The sequence below is a fragment of the Coregonus lavaretus genome, assembly GCF_964263955.1.
Source record: "Coregonus lavaretus genome assembly, contig: HAP1_SCAFFOLD_3185, whole genome shotgun sequence".
Classification (NCBI taxonomy): domain Eukaryota; kingdom Metazoa; phylum Chordata; class Actinopteri; order Salmoniformes; family Salmonidae; genus Coregonus; species Coregonus lavaretus.
In genome coordinates this window covers 24094-42500 of record NW_028164349.1, presented here as the reverse complement: position 1 = coordinate 42500, position 18407 = coordinate 24094, and the positions used below count along the sequence as shown (strand labels likewise).

At 40.6% G+C, this 18407-nt stretch overlaps 1 protein-coding gene across 1 annotated transcript in view; it reads left to right on the top strand.

Moving 5' to 3' along the window:
• Window positions 1-18407, top strand: part of LOC311117125 (grainyhead-like protein 2 homolog) — a gene marked incomplete at its 3' end in the record, with an annotated part of 49421 nt that overhangs the window by 14358 nt on the left and 16656 nt on the right. Inside the window, exons 4-7 of the mRNA XM_084192112.1 lie at window positions 2413-2809; window positions 3580-3638; window positions 3763-3919; window positions 9686-9797. Of these exons, the coding sequence (XP_084048238.1) occupies window positions 2413-2809; window positions 3580-3638; window positions 3763-3919; window positions 9686-9797 (725 nt within the window). The remainder of the gene's footprint in view (window positions 1-2412; window positions 2810-3579; window positions 3639-3762; window positions 3920-9685; window positions 9798-18407) is intronic.

Genomic DNA, 18407 nt, shown 5'->3' with positions numbered 1-18407 from the left:
AATCCCAGAACCACACGGGGGGACCTAGTGAATGACCTGCAGAGAGCTGGGACCAAAGTAACAAAGCCTACCATCAGTAACACACTACGCCGCCAGGGACTCAAATCCTGCAGTGCCAGACGTGTCCCCCTGCTTAAGCCAGTACATGTCCAGGCCCGTCTGAAGTTTGCTTGAGTGCATTTGGATGATCCAGAAGAGGATTGGGAGAATGTCATATGGTCAGATGAAACCAAAATAGAACTTTTTGGTAAAAACTCAACTCGTTGTGTTTGGAGGACAAAGAATGCTGAGTTGCATCCAAAGAACACCATACCTACTGTGAAGCATGGGGGTGGAAACATCATGCTTTGGGGCTGTTTTTCTGCAAAGGGACCAGGACGACTGATCCGTGTAAAGGAAAGAATGAATGGGGCCATGTATCGTGAGATTTTGAGTGAAAACCTCCTTCCATCAGCAAGGGCATTGAAGATGAAATGTGGCTGGGTCTTTCAGCATGACAATGATCCCAAACACACCGCCCGGGCAACGAAGGAGTGGCTTCGTAAGAAGCATTTCAAGGTCCTGGAGTGGCCTAGCCAATCTCCAGATCTCAACCCCATAGAAAATCTTTGGAGGGAGTTCAAAGTCTGTGTTGCCCAGCGACAGCCCCAAAACATCACTGCTCTAGAGGAGATCTGCATGGAGGAATGGGCCAACATACAAGCAACAGTGTGTGAAAACCTTGTGAAGACTTACAGAAAATGTTTGACCTGTGTCATTGCCAACAAAGGGTATATAACAAAGTATTGAGAAACTTTTGTTATTGACCAAATACTTATTTTCCACCATAATTTGCAAATAAATTCATAAAAAATCATACAATGTGATTTTCTGGAATTTTTTTCCTCATTTTGTCTGTCATAGTTGACGTGTACCTATGATGAAAATTATAGGCCTCTCTCATCTTTTTAAGTGGGAGAACTTGCACAATTGGTGGCTGACTAAATACTTTTTTTCCCCACTGTACATTTTTTATCATTATTTATAAGATAGATAACTTACCATTTTAAACACATCACTTATAGCCCTTGATATACAGTAGAATTTCTGACACCAAAAACAGAATTTTAGTCATTGTGATTTTGACTGGAAATCACAGACACTTATAACCTAAGGGGAAAACTGTGCTGATATCACCTTACAGATTGGATATATAGGTCGTTCCAACAATTCGGTGCCTTTTGTGATGTGTAACTTGGTGAAATAAACATTTACATTACATTTTAGTCATTTAGCAGACGCTCTTATCCAGAGCGACTTACAGGAGCAATTAGGGTTAAGTGCCTTGCTCAAGGGCACATCGACAGATTTTCCACCTAGTCGGCTCTGGGATTAGAACCAACGACCTTTTGGTTACTGGCACAACGCTCTTAACCACTAAGCTACCTCATTTTAACATTCTGTCATAAATAGCACAAGTTCAGAAATTACTATATTTAGTGCCAAATAAAGTAACAGGTTGAAGATTTCATCTTAAAACAGCCATAAATTCCCTTGTGACAGGGGGAATGGAAGCTTGCTGTGTGCAACAGGGAGTGGCAATTGAATGCAAGCTTCACAAAAAAAATGTCATTGATAAAACATCTCTAGCCTGTCTATCTATGGGTAACAGGGTTGACGTGTTATGTTCGACCCGCTCACTTTTCCACCACAAAACATTTGAAAATTGCATTAAATAGAGATGTTTAATGTTTCTTTTGAAACAAATATTTGGAAAGGAATAGTTTCACCATATTAATACGAGATTTCAGTTTATGTAAAAGGGTTGACCTTAAAATGAATGACAGACGTAAATGAATCACTAATCACATGAAATAAATAATAATCTTCAGAATTGACTTTGTCAAAGCAACAAAATAACTAGGGCTTTACAGTGATGGTGAATCTTGAAGAAATCTTTGGATGAAGTGGGTTGAAATCTTCCTAGAAGTGACACAGGATTGACAGAGGGACATGTCAAAATGCTGAATTTTGGCATTTAGCAAGCGTTTATTCATATAAAAATCTGATTTATTGAATTCTCCATGTGGTCTATATAAAGGGCACTTCATTTAATATATCAGGCTTTTAAAATTAAATATTGGTGCACAATTTCCACCTAATTTCCACCTAATTTCCACCTAATTTCCACCTGGAATATCAAACGGACACAAAATGCACTCTTTTGGTGGAACGACCCATGTGATATGGTTCCACCTGTTCTAGTGGGTTCCACCTGTTCTAGTGGGTTCCACCTGTTCTAGTGGGTTCCACCTGTTCTAATGGGTTCCACCTGTTCTAGTGGGTTCCACCTGTTCTAGTGGGTTCCACCTGTTCTAGTGGGTTCCACCTGTTCTAGTGGGTTCCACCTGTTCTTCTCTGATGCTGTTACAGGGGAGCCTCGGGGACCAGCACCAACGGCCAGCAGGGTGACAACATAGAGGTGGTGGACAACCGAGTCCAGGTGCTGAAGTCTGTCCCGGTCAACCTGTCCCTCAACACTGACCACCTGGAAAAGAGGGAGCAGTATGGGGCGGGGACGGGTGACGGACCTGGGGCTATTGCCTTGGTGAAGGCGGAGATGTATGCCCCGGTGTTCATGGGCCCAGGGGTCGGGGTCGGGACGGCGGTGCATTATCGGGTGGAGGGCGAGGAGCAGGGGTCAAGGGTCATCTATGAGCAGATGAGTCCGTATGTATCCGATGTGTCAACAGTTAGTCACGGAGGATACGTTAAGGATGACCAGCGCAGTACGCCTGATGACAGCCCGTATGAAGAGGAGAGTGATGCGGTGAGAGGATGTTTGGACTTATGGGCTAAACATTTATATTCTTCAGTTATGTTAAAGGCCCAGTGCAGTCAATAATGTGATTTTCCTGTGTTCATATATACTTCCACACTGAGGTTGGAATAATACTGTGAAATTGTGAAAATGATGATAATGCCCTTTTAGTGTAAGAGCTGTTTGAAAAGACTGTCTGAAATTTCAGCCTGTTTTGGTGGGATGGAGTTTTGGCTTGGCTGGTGACATCACCGGGCGATAAATTGATGAATAGACCAATAAGAAAGACAGTTCCAAACCTCTCTGCCAATAACAGCTAGTTTTCTGTTCCCCCTCCCCACTCAGATCACTCCCAGACAGTCCTAGCTAAATTCTTGCTTCAGAAATTCCTCTTTGCTATTTTTGTTTATTTTTGACCATTTTAATTGAAAACGATCACAGTAAGGTGCTTCATTGTTGCTCAGAAATGATTTGATATTGAGATAACAACGGCTGCACTGGACCTTTAAGCTATAACACCGCGGACAAAACTGGTTACAATAACATCATTACAATCAGCTACAACTTATAATGATGTGATTGCAACCTGTTTGCCCACTTGGGAAGGATACTGATGCACCAATATGCTATGGAACTGGAAAAGTCAAAATGTCAGTAAATTAACCACAGCGCTGATCAACTTCCTCTGACTGAATGAATGTCATTTAAATGTACCATAGTTGGTTCCTCTTTCACTGTCTGACTGACTGCCTGACACAGTGATGTTTTTCCCCCAACAGAAATACCACACACCCAAGTCTATAGCACAGGAAGAGTTTATCTTTGACCAACAAGTAGTGTAAGTGACTGCACTACTCTAAACATACTGTCCCATTAGAAACCCACAATAGACAGCATGTTTGTTGGCTGAGATATCCACCAGTCATATCTACAGACTGATCATGTGTATTGTCTTCTAACAGGGACACTTTTCAGTACACGCTGGAAGCCACCAGGTCACTGCGTGTGAAGCAGGGGGAGGGGCCCATGACCTACCTGAACAAGGGCCAGTTCTACGCTGTCATGCTCAGCGAGCTGGGAGCTAACAAACGCCTGAGACATCCAATCAGCAAAGTCAGGGTGAGTTGGAGAATGAGAACAAGGAACTCACATCTTTAGGAGTACTCTGGGAGCGCTAACTAGCATATCTTTAGGAGTACTCTGGGAGAACTAACTAGCACATCTTTAGGAGTACTCTGGGAGCGCTAACTAGCACATATTTAGTAGTACTCTGGGAGAACTAACTAGCACTTGTTTAGGAGTAGTCTGGGAGAACTAACTAGCACTTGTTTAGGAGTAGTCTGGGAGTGCTAACTAGCACATTTTTAGGAGTACTCTGGGAGAACTAACTAGCACTTGTTTAGGAGTAGTCTGGGAGAACTAACTAGCACTTGTTTAGGAGTAGTCTGGGAGCTAACTAGCACATCTTTAGGAGTAGTCTGGGAGCTAACTAGCACATCTTTAGGAGTAGTCTGGGAGCTAACTAGCACATCTTTAGGAGTAGTCTGGGAGCTAACTAGCACATCTTTAGGAGTAGTCTGGGAGCTAACTAGCACATCTTTAGTAGTACTCTGGGAACTAACTAGCACATCTTTAGGATTAGTCTGGGAGCGATAAACTAGCACATCTTTAGGATTAGTCTGGGAGCGATAAACTAGCACATCTTTGGGAGTAGTCTGGGAGCGATAAACTAGCACATCTTTAGGAGTACTCAGGGATCACTAACTAGCACATCTTTAGGAGTAGTCTGGGAGCGATAAACTAGCACATCTTTAGGAGTACTCAGGGATCACTAACTAGCACATCTTTACATTTACATTTTACATTTAAGTCATTTAGCAGACGCTCTTATCCAGAGCGACTTACAGGAGCAATTAGGGTTAAGTGCCTTGCTTAAGGGCACATCGACAGATTTTTCACCTAGTCAGCTCGGGGATTAGAACCAGCGACCTTTCGGTTACTGGCACAACGCTCTTACCCACTAAGCTACCTGCCTTTAGGAGTAGTCTGTGAGCGCTAACTAGCACATCTTTAGGAGTAGACTGTGAGCTAACTAGCACATCTTTAGGAGTACTCAGGGATCACTAACTAGCACATCTTTAGGAGTAGTCTGGGAGCGATAAACTAGCACATCTTTAGGAGTACTCTGGGAGCGCTAACTAGCACATCTTTAGGAGTAGTCTGGGAGCGCTAACTAGCACATCTTTAGTACTCTGGGAGTTAACTAGCTTTTGAGTATAAAATAATGATAATTGGATTTATATACAGTACCAGTCAAAAGTTTGGACACACCTACTCATTCAAGGGGTTTTCTTTATTTTTACTATTTTCTACATTGTAAAATAATAGTGAAGACATCAAAACCATGAAATAACACATATGCAAGCATGTAGTAACCAAAAAAGTGTTAAACAAATCAAAATATGTTTTATTTTTGATATTCTTCAAATATCCACCCTTTGCCTTGATGACAGCTTTGCACACTTTTGGCATACTTTCAACCAGCTTCACCTGGAATGTTTTTCCAACAGTCTTGAAGGAGTTCCCACATACAGTGAGGGAAAAAAGTATTTGATCCCCTGCTGATTTTGTACGTTTGCCCACTGACAAAGACATGATCAGTCTATAATTTTAATGGTAGGTTTATTTGAACAGTGAGAGACAGAATAACAACAACAAAATCCAGAAAAACGCATGTCAAAAATGTTATAAATTGATTTGCATTTTAATGAGGGAAATAAGTTTTTGACCCCTCTGCAAGACATGACTTAGTACTTGGTGGCAAAACCCTTGTTGGCAATCACAGAGGTCAGACGTTTCTTGTAGTTGGCCACCAGGTTTGCACACATCTCAGGAGGGATTTCGATCCTCTTTGCAGATCTTCTCCAAGTCATTAAGGTTTTGAGGCTGACGTTTGGCAACTCGAACCTTCAGCTCCCTCCACAGATTTTCTATGGGATTAAGGTCTGGAGACTGGCTAGGCCACTCCAGGACCTTAATGTGCTTCTTCTTGAGCTGCTCCTTTGTTGCCTTGGCCGTGTGTTTTGAGTCATTGTCATGCTGGAATACCCATCCACAACCCATTTTCAATGCCCTGGCTGAGGGAAGGAGGTTCTCACCCAAGATTTGACGGTACATGGCCCCGTCCATTGTCCCTTTGATGCGGTGAAGTTGGCCCCTTAGCAGAAAAACACACCCAAATCATAATGTTTCCACCTTCATGTTTGACAGTGGGGATGGTGTTCTTGGGGTCATAGGCAGCATTCCTCCTCCTCCAAACACGGCGAGTTGAGTTGATACCAAAGAGCTTGATTTTGGTCTCATCTGACCACAACACTTTCACCCAGATCTCCTCTGAATCATTCAGATGTTCATTGGCAAACTTCAGACGGCCCTGTATATGTGCTTTCTTGAGCAGGAGGACCTTGCGGTTACTGCAGGATTTCAGTCCTTCACGGCGTAGTGTGTTACCAATTGTTTTCTTGGTGACTATGGTCCCAGCTGCCTTGAGATCATTGACAAGATCCTACCGTGTAGTTCTGGGCTGATTCCTCACCGTTCTCATGATCATTGCAACTCCACGAGGTGAGATCTTGCATGCAGCCCCAGGCCGAGGGAGATTGACAGTTATTTTGTGTTTCTTCCATTTGCGAATAATCGCACCAACTGTTGTCACCTTCTCACCAAGATGCTTGGCGATGGTCTTGTAGCCCATTCCAGCGTTGTGTAGGTCTACAATCTTGTCCCTGAAATCCTTGGAGAGCTCTTTGGTCTTGGCCATGATGGAGAGTTTTGAATCTGATTGATTGATTGCTTCTGTGGACAGGTGTCTTTTATACTGCTGGTAGAGCACGGCGCTTGTAACGCCAAGGTAGTGGGTTCGATCCCCGGGACCACCCATACACAAAAAAAAATGTATGCACGCATGACTGTAAGTCGCTTTGGATAAAAGCGTCTGCTAAATGGCATATTATTATTATTATTATATTATACAGGTAACAAGCTGAGATTAGGAGCACACTCTGATTAGGAGCACTCCCTTTAAGAGTGTGCTCCTAATCTCAGCTCCTTACCTGTATAAAAGACACCTGGGAGCCAGAAATCTTTCTGATTGAGAGGGGGTCAAATACTTATTTCCCTCATTAAAATACAAATCAATTTATAATATTTTTGACATGTGTTTTTCTGGATTGTTTTGTTGTTATTCTGTCTCTCACTGTTCAAATAAACCTACCATTAAAATTATAGACTGATCATTTCTTTGTCAGTGGGAAAACGTACAAAATCAGCAGGGGATCAAATACTTTTTTCCCTCACTGTATGCTGAGCACTTGTTGGCTGCTTTTCCTTCACTCTGCCGTTCGACTCATCCCAAACCATCTCAATTTGGTTGAGGTCGGGGGATTGTGGAGGCCAGGTCATCTGATGTAGCACTCCATCACTCTCCTTCTTGGTAAAACAGCCCTTACACAGCCTGGAGGTGTGTTGGGTCATTGTCCTGTTGAAAACCAAATTACAGTCCCACTAAGCCCAAACCAGATGGGATGGCGTATCGCTGCAGAATGCTGTGGTAGCCATGCTGGTTAAGTGTGCCTTGAATTCTAAATAAATCACAGACAGTGTCACCAGCAAAGCACCCCCACACCATAACACCTCCTCCTTCATGCTTTACGGTGGGAAATACACATGCAGAGAACATCCGTTCACCCACACCAAAAATCAAAAATTTGGACTCCAGACCAAACAACAAATTTCCACCGGTCTAATGTCCATTGCTCGTGTTTCTTGGCCCAAGCAGGTCTCTTCTTCTTATTGGTGTCCTTTAGTAGTGGTTTCTTTGAAGCAATTCGACCATGAAGGCCTGATTCACACAGTCTTCCATTCCTGTGGTGGTCCTCATGAGAGCCAGTTTCATCATAGCGCTTGATGGTTTTTGCGACTGCACTTTAAGAAACTTAAAAGTTCTTGAAATGTTCCGGATTGACTGACCTTCATGTCGTAAAGTAATGATGGACTGTCGTTTCTCTTTGCTTATTTGAGCTGTTCTTGCCACAATATGGACTTGGTCTTTTACCAAATAGGGCTATCTTCTGTTTACCCCCCCTACCTTGTCACAGCACAACTGATTGGCTCAAACACATTAAGAAGGAAAGAAATTCCACAAATTAACTTTTAAGAAGGCACACCTGTTAATTGAAATGCATTCCAGGTGACTACCTCATGAAGCTGGTTGAGAGAATGCCAAGAGCGTGCAAAGCTGTCATCAAGGCAAAGGGTGGCTATTTGAAGAATCTCAAATATAAAATATATTTTGATTTGTTTAACACTTTTTTGGTTAGTTCATGATTCCATATGTGTTATTTCATCGTTTTGATGTCTTCAGTATTATTCTACAATTTAAAAAATAGTTAAAATAAAGAAAAACCCTTGAATGAGTAGGTGTGTCCAAACCTTTGACTGATAGTGTATATATTTATATATAGATACTCAAAGTACTTAACATTGTAAGTATGTGCCTATTTATTGCCTTACCTCCATAACTTGCTACATTTGCACACACTGTATATATATTTTCTGTTGTATTTCTGACTTTATGTTTTTTTTACCCCATATGTAACTCTGTGTTGTTTTTATTGCACTACTTTGCTTTATCTTGGCCAGGTCGCAGTTGTAAATGAGAACCTGTTCTCAACTGGCTTACCTGGTTAAATAAAGGTGAAATAAAAAAATTAAAATAAAATATAAAAAAAAATAGTGTATATATTTATATATAGATACTCAAAGTACTTAACATTGTAAGGTGTAACCACAGTGTTCACAAGGGTAGAATAAAACTAAAGGTTATCAAACTAGTGTGTGTGTGTGTGTGTGTGTGTGTGTGTGTGTGTGTGTGTGTGTGTGTGTGTGTGTGTGTGTGTATCTACAGCAGGGGTGGGCAAACTACGGCCCGCAGGCCGTATCTGGCCCGCGAGCCCATTCCATCCAGCCCGCGGGAGGTTTGAGTAACATGTCTGTTAAATTTGCACTCCATTCCAAAGAGTACTACACTCTGGACCAGGAGGAATGCTCTGCTTAACTGAAGAGTTTTAAGTAGCAAAGATAACAGCTGAAATTGCTATTTTAAATGTGGAAAAGAAGTCTGTGGGAAATTTGGTGAAAGGATTATTAAGAGTAAAAAACCACTCCAGGCCACACTCTAAACTAACCCTAACCCTAACCCTAACCCTAAACTAGATAGAAAGGAGACTGGGTGGACAAAACATTAGGAACACCTGCTCTTTCCATGACATAGACTGACCAGGTGAATCCAGGTGAAAGCTATGATCCCTTATTGATGTCACTTGTTAAATCCACTTCAATCAGTGTACAGATGTGGGATCTTAATTTGCAGTTTTTCACGCTCAACAGTTTCCTGTGTGTATCAAGAATGGTCCACCACCCAAAGGACATCCAGCCAACTTGACCCAACTGTGGGAAGCATTGGAGTCAACATAGGTTAGCATCCCTGTGGAATGCTTTCGACACCTTGTAGAGTCCATGCCCCGATGAATTTAGGCTGTTCTGAGGGCAAAAGGGGGTGGAACTCAATATTAGGAAGGTGTTCCTAATGTTTTGTACACTCAGTGTATGTAGAAATGATAATGGACCTATATATTTTCAAATATATTTTTCTGTCCCACAAATAGATTTTGACAAACAAATAAATAGGTCCAAAAAAATCTGAGTGGCCCTCAGTTGAATTTCGTAATCCCGATGTGGCCCCCGAGCCCAACATTTTCCCACCCCTGATCTACAGTAATGTTGCTAATCGTCATCCTGTCTCCCATTCCTCTGCTCCAAACCCAGAGTGTCATCATGGTGGTGTTCAGTGAAGACAAGAACAGAGATGAACAGCTGAAGTACTGGAAGTACTGGCACTCCCGCCAGCACACTGCTAAACAGAGAGTACTAGACATAGGTAAGACCTGTAACTAACTAACTAAATAACTAACTAACTAACTAACTAACTAACTAACCATACTGGCACTCCTGCCAGCACACTGCCAAACAGAGGGTACATGGTACACTCTTAGAAAGCAGGGTTCCATAAGGGTTCTTTTGCTGTCCCCATAGGAGAACCCTTTTTGGTTCTATATAGCACCTTTTTTTCAGAGTGTACTAGACATTGGTAACTTGGTAAGAGCATAGAAACAGAGTGTCTTGGAAGTCCCTCAGACCATGACGTTTTTACACATTTTACCAATTAGAGCTAAAGGCCTGTAAGTAAACCTGTCTAAATGCTGTTGGTATGGTCTGTGCCCAATTACTGACTAGTCATTGGCCTGGCCTACCTCCTGTCACTGTTCTACAGCCCCCTGCCTTCACGGTATAGAGGAGATCTCCTTCCTATCCCTCCTCCTCTCTTCTCCTCTCTTCTCCTCTCTTCTCCCTTTCATATCCCTCCTCCTCTCTCCTCCTCTCTTCTCCTCTCTTCTCCTCTCTTCTCCTCTCTTCTCCTCTCTTCTCCTCTTTTCTCCCTTTCATATCCCTCCTCCTCTCTCCTCCTCTCTCCTCCTCTCTTCTCCTCTCTTCTCCTCTCTTCTCCTCTTTTCTCCCTTTCATATCCCTCCTCCTCTCTTCTCCTCTCTCCTCCTCTCTTCTCCTCTCTTCTCCTCTCTTCTCCCTTTCATATCCCTCCTCCTCTCCTCTCCTCTCCTCTCCTCTCCTCTCCTCTCCGCTCCTCTCCTCTCCATTTCTCTCCTCTCCTCACCTCTCCTCTCCTCTCCTCTCCTCTCCTCTCCTCTCCTCTCCTCTCCTCTCCTCTCCTCTCCTCTCCTCTCCTCTCCTCTCCTCTCCTCTCCTCTCCTCTCCTCTCCTCTCCATTTCTCTCCTCTCCTCTCCTCTCCTCTCCTCCCTCCTCCTCTCCTCTCCTCCTCTCTCTGCTGTGCTGTTGAGGGGCACTGATTCAGTTAATGACTGGGTGTTGTTAGTCCAGCATAGTCACCCAGATAATTCCCTTGACATTTCGTTGGGGATTGTGGAAAAAGGAGAAGTGTGCCTCTCATTCATCGTTCTATTGCTTAATTTTGCACATTCTAAAAGCACAAATCTTCAACAGGTGGATGTTTTTCGAAAAAAACGTATTTTAGTGGGTCACAGTTTTTACTGTGGAAGATTTCGCTATTATCAGTCAGTGAATTTGATTGTGAACAATTTGTCTCCAGTCATGTTGAGTGAGTCTGAATGAGAGGCTTGTAGGATCTGTCCCAAGCGGCAAGCTGCGACCTGCAGAGAGAGAGGCGGAGAAGCAGCAGTGGTGGTATGTAGAGGGGGACAATCAGAGTGGAGAAATGCATGGCTTGTTTGGACAGAGAGAGGAATGCCTCAGCCAGCCAGTGTACCTTTCTGTGTTGTACCTCTCTGAAAGGGTGATGTTATACTCAGAGATTTATATTAAGTCTAGTAAATGAATATGTGGGATGTGTTTGTTACATGTGGAAACAATTGACATGATTTAGTGACATGATTTAGAGACAGAATATAGTAGAAGTCGGTTGTCTTGTTGTCTTAGCATAATTTAAACAGAATATCGTAGCAGTCGGTTGTCTTGTTGTCTTAGCATAATATCAACAGAATATCGTAGCAGTCGGTTGTCTTGTTGTCTTAGCATAATATCAACAGAATATCGTAGCAGTCGGTTGTCTTGTTGTCTTAGCATAATATCAACAGAATATCGTAGCAGTCGGTTGTCTTGTTGTCTTAGCATAATATCAACAGAATATTGTAGAAGTCGGTTGTCTTGTTGTCTTAGCATAATATCAACAGAATATCGTAGCAGTCGGTTGTCTTAGCATAATATCAACAGAATATCATAGCAGTCGGTTGTCTTGTTGTCTTAGCATAATATCAACAGAATATCGTAGCAGTCGGTTGTCTTGTTGTCTTAGCATAATTTCAACAGAATATCGTAGCAGTTGGTTGTCTTGTTGTCTTAGCATAATATCAACAGAATATCGTAGAAGTCGGTTGTCTTGTTGTCTTAGCATAATATCAACAGAATATCGTAGCAGTCGGTTGTCTTGTTGTCTTAGCATAATATCAACAGAATATCGTAGCAGTCGGTTGTCTTGTTGTCTTAGCATAATATCAACAGAATATCGTAGCAGTCGGTTGTCTTGTTGTCTTAGCATAATATCGACAGAATATCGTAGCAGTCGGTTGTCTTGTTGTCTTAGCGTAATTTCAACAGAATATCGTAGCAGTCGGTTGTCTTGTTGTTTTAGCATAATATCAACAGAATATCGTAGCAGTCGGTTGTCTTGTTGTCTTAGCGTAATTTCAACAGAATATCGTAGCAGTCGGTTGTCTTGTTGTCTTAGCGTAATTTCAACAGAATATCGTAGCAGTCGGTTGTCTTGTTGTCTTAGCGTAATAGCAACAGAATATCGTAGCAGTCAGTTGTCTTGTTGTCTTAGCGTAATATCAACAGAATATCGTAGCAGTCGGTTGTCTTGTTGTCTTAGCATAATTTCAACAGAATATCGTAGCAGTCGGTTGTCTTGTTGTCTTAGCATAATTTCAACAGAATATCGTAGCAGTCGGTTGTCTTGTTGTCTTAGCATAATTTCAACAGAATATCGTAGCAGTTGGTTGTCTTGTTGTCTTAGCATAATATCAACAGAATATCGTAGAAGTCGGTTGTCTTGTTGTCTTAGCATAATATCAACAGAATATCGTAGCAGTCGGTTGTCTTGTTGTCTTAGCATAATATCAACATAATATCGTAGCAGTCGGTTGTCTTGTTGTCTTAGCATAATATCAACAGAATATTGTAGAAGTCGGTTGTCTTGTTGTCTTAGCATAATATCAACAGAATATCGTAGCAGTCGGTTGTCTTAGCATAATATCAACAGAATATCATAGCAGTCGGTTGTCTTGTTGTCTTAGCATAATATCAACAGAATATCGTAGCAGTCGGTTGTCTTGTTGTCTTAGCATAATTTCAACAGAATATCGTAGCAGTTGGTTGTCTTGTTGTCTTAGCATAATATCAACAGAATATCGTAGAAGTCGGTTGTCTTGTTGTCTTAGCATAATATCAACAGAATATCGTAGCAGTCGGTTGTCTTGTTGTCTTAGCATAATATCAACAGAATATCGTAGCAGTCGGTTGTCTTGTTGTCTTAGCATAATATCAACAGAATATCGTAGCAGTCGGTTGTCTTGTTGTCTTAGCATAATATCGACAGAATATCGTAGCAGTCGGTTGTCTTGTTGTCTTAGCGTAATTTCAACAGAATATCGTAGCAGTCGGTTGTCTTGTTGTTTTAGCATAATATCAACAGAATATCGTAGCAGTCGGTTGTCTTGTTGTCTTAGCGTAATTTCAACAGAATATCGTAGCAGTCGGTTGTCTTGTTGTCTTAGCGTAATTTCAACAGAATATCGTAGCAGTCGGTTGTCTTGTTGTCTTAGCGTAATAGCAACAGAATATCGTAGCAGTCAGTTGTCTTGTTGTCTTAGCGTAATATCAACAGAATATCGTAGCAGTCGGTTGTCTTGTTGTCTTAGCATAATTTCAACAGAATATCGTAGCAGTCGGTTGTCTTGTTGTCTTAGCATAATATCAACAGAATATCGTAGCAGTCGGTTGTCTTGTTGTCTTAGCATAATATCAACAGAATATCATAGCAGTCGGTTGTCTTGTTGTCTTAGCATAATGTCAACAGAATATTGTAGAAGTCGGTTGTCTTGTTGTCTTAGCATAATATCAACAGAATATCGTAGCAGTCGGTTGTCTTGTTGTCTTAGCATAATGTCAACAGAATATTGTAGAAGTCGGTTGTCTTGTTGTCTTAGCATAATTTCAACAGAATATCGTAGCAGTCGGTTGTCTTGTTGTCTTAGCGTAATAGCAACAGAATATCGTAGCAGTCAGTTGTCTTGTTGTCTTAGCGTAATATCAACAGAATATCGTAGCAGTCGGTTGTCTTGTTGTCTTAGCATAATTTCAACAGAATATCGTAGCAGTCGGTTGTCTTGTTGTCTTAGCATAATATCAACAGAATATCGTAGCAGTCGGTTGTCTTGTTGTCTTAGCATAATATCAACAGAATATCATAGCAGTCGGTTGTCTTGTTGTCTTAGCATAATGTCAACAGAATATTGTAGAAGTCGGTTGTCTTGTTGTCTTAGCATAATATCAACAGAATATCGTAGCAGTCGGTTGTCTTGTTGTCTTAGCATAATATCAACAGAATATCGTAGAAGTCGGTTGTCTTGTTGTCTTAGCATAATATCAACAGAATATCGTAGCAGTCGGTTGTCTTGTTGTCTTAGCATAATATCAACAGAATATCGTAGCAGTCGGTTGTCTTGTTGTCTTAGCATAATTTCAACAGAATATCGTAGCAGTTGGTTGTCTTGTTGTCTTAGCATAATATCAACAGAATATCGTAGAAGTCGGTTGTCTTGTTGTCTTAGCATAATATCAACAGAATATCGTAGCAGTCGGTTGTCTTGTTGTCTTAGCATAATATCAACAGAATATCGTAGCAGTCGGTTGTCTTGTTGTCTTAGCATAATATCAACAGAATATCGTAGCAGTCGGTTGTCTTGTTGTCTTAGCATAATATCGACAGAATATCGTAGCAGTCGGTTGTCTTGTTGTCTTAGCGTAATTTCAACAGAATATCGTAGCAGTCGGTTGTCTTGTTGTTTTAGCATAATATCAACAGAATATCGTAGCAGTCGGTTGTCTTGTTGTCTTAGCGTAATTTCAACAGAATATCGTAGCAGTCGGTTGTCTTGTTGTCTTAGCGTAATTTCAACAGAATATCGTAGCAGTCGGTTGTCTTGTTGTCTTAGCGTAATAGCAACAGAATATCGTAGCAGTCAGTTGTCTTGTTGTCTTAGCGTAATATCAACAGAATATCGTAGCAGTCGGTTGTCTTGTTGTCTTAGCATAATTTCAACAGAATATCGTAGCAGTCGGTTGTCTTGTTGTCTTAGCATAATATCAACAGAATATCGTAGCAGTCGGTTGTCTTGTTGTCTTAGCATAATATCAACAGAATATCATAGCAGTCGGTTGTCTTGTTGTCTTAGCATAATGTCAACAGAATATTGTAGAAGTCGGTTGTCTTGTTGTCTTAGCATAATATCAACAGAATATCGTAGCAGTCGGTTGTCTTGTTGTCTTAGCATAATGTCAACAGAATATTGTAGAAGTCGGTTGTCTTGTTGTCTTAGCATAATTTCAACAGAATATCGTAGCAGTCGGTTGTCTTGTTGTCTTAGCGTAATAGCAACAGAATATCGTAGCAGTCAGTTGTCTTGTTGTCTTAGCGTAATATCAACAGAATATCGTAGCAGTCGGTTGTCTTGTTGTCTTAGCATAATTTCAACAGAATATCGTAGCAGTCGGTTGTCTTGTTGTCTTAGCATAATATCAACAGAATATCGTAGCAGTCGGTTGTCTTGTTGTCTTAGCATAATATCAACAGAATATCATAGCAGTCGGTTGTCTTGTTGTCTTAGCATAATGTCAACAGAATATTGTAGAAGTCGGTTGTCTTGTTGTCTTAGCATAATATCAACAGAATATCGTAGCAGTCAGTTGTCTTGTTGTCTTAGCATAATATCAACAGAATATCATAGAAGTCGGTTGTCTTGTTGTCTTAGCATAATATCAACAGAATATCGTAGCAGTCGGTTGTCTTGTTGTCTTAGCATAATATCAACAGAATATCGTAGCAGTCGGTTGTCTTGTTGTCTTAGCATAATTTCAACAGAATATCGTAGCAGTTGGTTGTCTTGTTGTCTTAGCATAATATCAACAGAATATCGTAGAAGTCGGTTGTCTTGTTGTCTTAGCATAATATCAACAGAATATCGTAGCAGTCGGTTGTCTTGTTGTCTTAGCATAATATCAACAGAATATCGTAGCAGTCGGTTGTCTTGTTGTCTTAGCATAATATCAACAGAATATCGTAGCAGTCGGTTGTCTTGTTGTCTTAGCATAATATCGACAGAATATCGTAGCAGTCGGTTGTCTTGTTGTCTTAGCGTAATTTCAACAGAATATCGTAGCAGTCTGTTGTCTTGTTGTTTTAGCATAATATCAACAGAATATCGTAGCAGTCGGTTGTCTTGTTGTCTTAGCGTAATTTCAACAGAATATCGTAGCAGTCGGTTGTCTTGTTGTCTTAGCGTAATTTCAACAGAATATCATAGCAGTCGGTTGTCTTGTTGTCTTAGCGTAATAGCAACAGAATATCGTAGCAGTCAGTTGTCTTGTTGTCTTAGCGTAATATCAACAGAATTTCGTAGCAGTCGGTTGTCTTGTTGTCTTAGCATAATTTCAACAGAATATCGTAGCAGTCGGTTGTCTTGTTGTCTTAGCATAATATCAACAGAATATCATAGCAGTCGGTTGTCTTGTTGTCTTAGCATAATATCAACAGAATATCATAGCAGTCGGTTGTCTTGTTGTCTTAGCATAATGTCAACAGAATATTGTAGAAGTCGGTTGTCTTGTTGTCTTAGCATAATATCAACAGAATATCGTAGCAGTCGGTTGTCTTGTTGTCTTAGCATAATATCAACAGAATATCATAGAAGTCGGTTGTCTTGTTGTCTTAGCATAATATCAACAGAATATCGTAGCAGTCGGTTGTCTTGTTGTCTTAGCATAATATCAACAGAATATCGTAGCAGTCGGTTGTCTTGTTGTCTTAGCATAATTTCAACAGAATATCATAGCAGTTGGTTGTCTTGTTGTCTTAGCATAATATCAACAGAATATCGTAGAAGTCGGTTGTCTTGTTGTCTTAGCATAATATCAACAGAATATCGTAGCAGTCAGTTGTCTTGTTGTCTTAGCATAATATCAACAAAATATCGTAGCAGTCGGTTGTCTTGTTGTCTTAGCATAATATCAACAGAATATTGTAGAAGTCGGTTGTCTTGTTGTCTTAGCATAATATCAACAGAATATCGTAGCAGTCGGTTGTCTTAGCATAATATCAACAGAATATCATAGCAGTCGGTTGTCTTGTTGTCTTAGCATAATATCAACAGAATATCGTAGCAGTCGGTTGTCTTGTTGTCTTAGCATAATTTCAACAGAATATCGTAGCAGTTGGTTGTCTTGTTGTCTTAGCATAATATCAACAGAATATCGTAGAAGTCGGTTGTCTTGTTGTCTTAGCATAATATCAACAGAATATCGTAGCAGTCGGTTGTCTTGTTGTCTTAGCATAATATCAACAGAATATCGTAGCAGTCGGTTGTCTTGTTGTCTTAGCATAATATCAACAGAATATCGTAGCAGTCGGTTGTCTTGTTGTCTTAGCATAATATCGACAGAATATCGTAGCAGTCGGTTGTCTTGTTGTCTTAGCGTAATTTCAACAGAATATCGTAGCAGTCGGTTGTCTTGTTGTTTTAGCATAATATCAACAGAATATCGTAGCAGTCGGTTGTCTTGTTGTCTTAGCATAATATCAACAGAATATCGTAGCAGTCGGTTGTCTTGTTGTCTTAGCATAATATCAACAGAATATCGTAGCAGTCGGTTGTCTTGTTGTCTTAGCATAATATCGACAGAATATCGTAGCAGTCGGTTGTCTTGTTGTCTTAGCGTAATTTCAACAGAATATCGTAGCAGTCTGTTGTCTTGTTGTTTTAGCATAATATCAACAGAATATCGTAGCAGTCGGTTGTCTTGTTGTCTTAGCGTAATTTCAACAGAATATCGTAGCAGTCGGTTGTCTTGTTGTCTTAGCGTAATTTCAACAGAATATCATAGCAGTCGGTTGTCTTGTTGTCTTAGCGTAATAGCAACAGAATATCGTAGCAGTCAGTTGTCTTGTTGTCTTAGCGTAATATCAACAGAATTTCGTAGCAGTCGGTTGTCTTGTTGTCTTAGCATAATTTCAACAGAATATCGTAGCAGTCGGTTGTCTTGTTGTCTTAGCATAATATCAACAGAATATCATAGCAGTCGGTTGTCTTGTTGTCTTAGCATAATATCAACAGAATATCATAGCAGTCGGTTGTCTTGTTGTCTTAGCATAATGTCAACAGAATATTGTAGAAGTCGGTTGTCTTGTTGTCTTAGCATAATATCAACAGAATATCGTAGCAGTCGGTTGTCTTGTTGTCTTAGCATAATATCAACAGAATATCGTAGCAGTCGGTTGTCTTGTTGTCTTAGCATAATATCAACAGAATATCGTAGCAGTCGGTTGTCTTGTTGTCTTAGCATAATTTCAACAGAATATCATAGCAGTTGGTTGTCTTGTTGTCTTAGCATAATATCAACAGAATATCGTAGAAGTCGGTTGTCTTGTTGTCTTAGCATAATATCAACAGAATATCGTAGCAGTCAGTTGTCTTGTTGTCTTAGCATAATATCAACAAAATATCGTAGCAGTCGGTTGTCTTGTTGTCTTAGCATAATATCAACAGAATATCGTAGCAGTCGGTTGTCTTGTTGTCTTAGCATAATATCGACAGAATATCGTAGCAGTCGGTTGTCTTGTTGTCTTAGCGTAATTTCAACAGAATATCGTAGCAGTCGGTT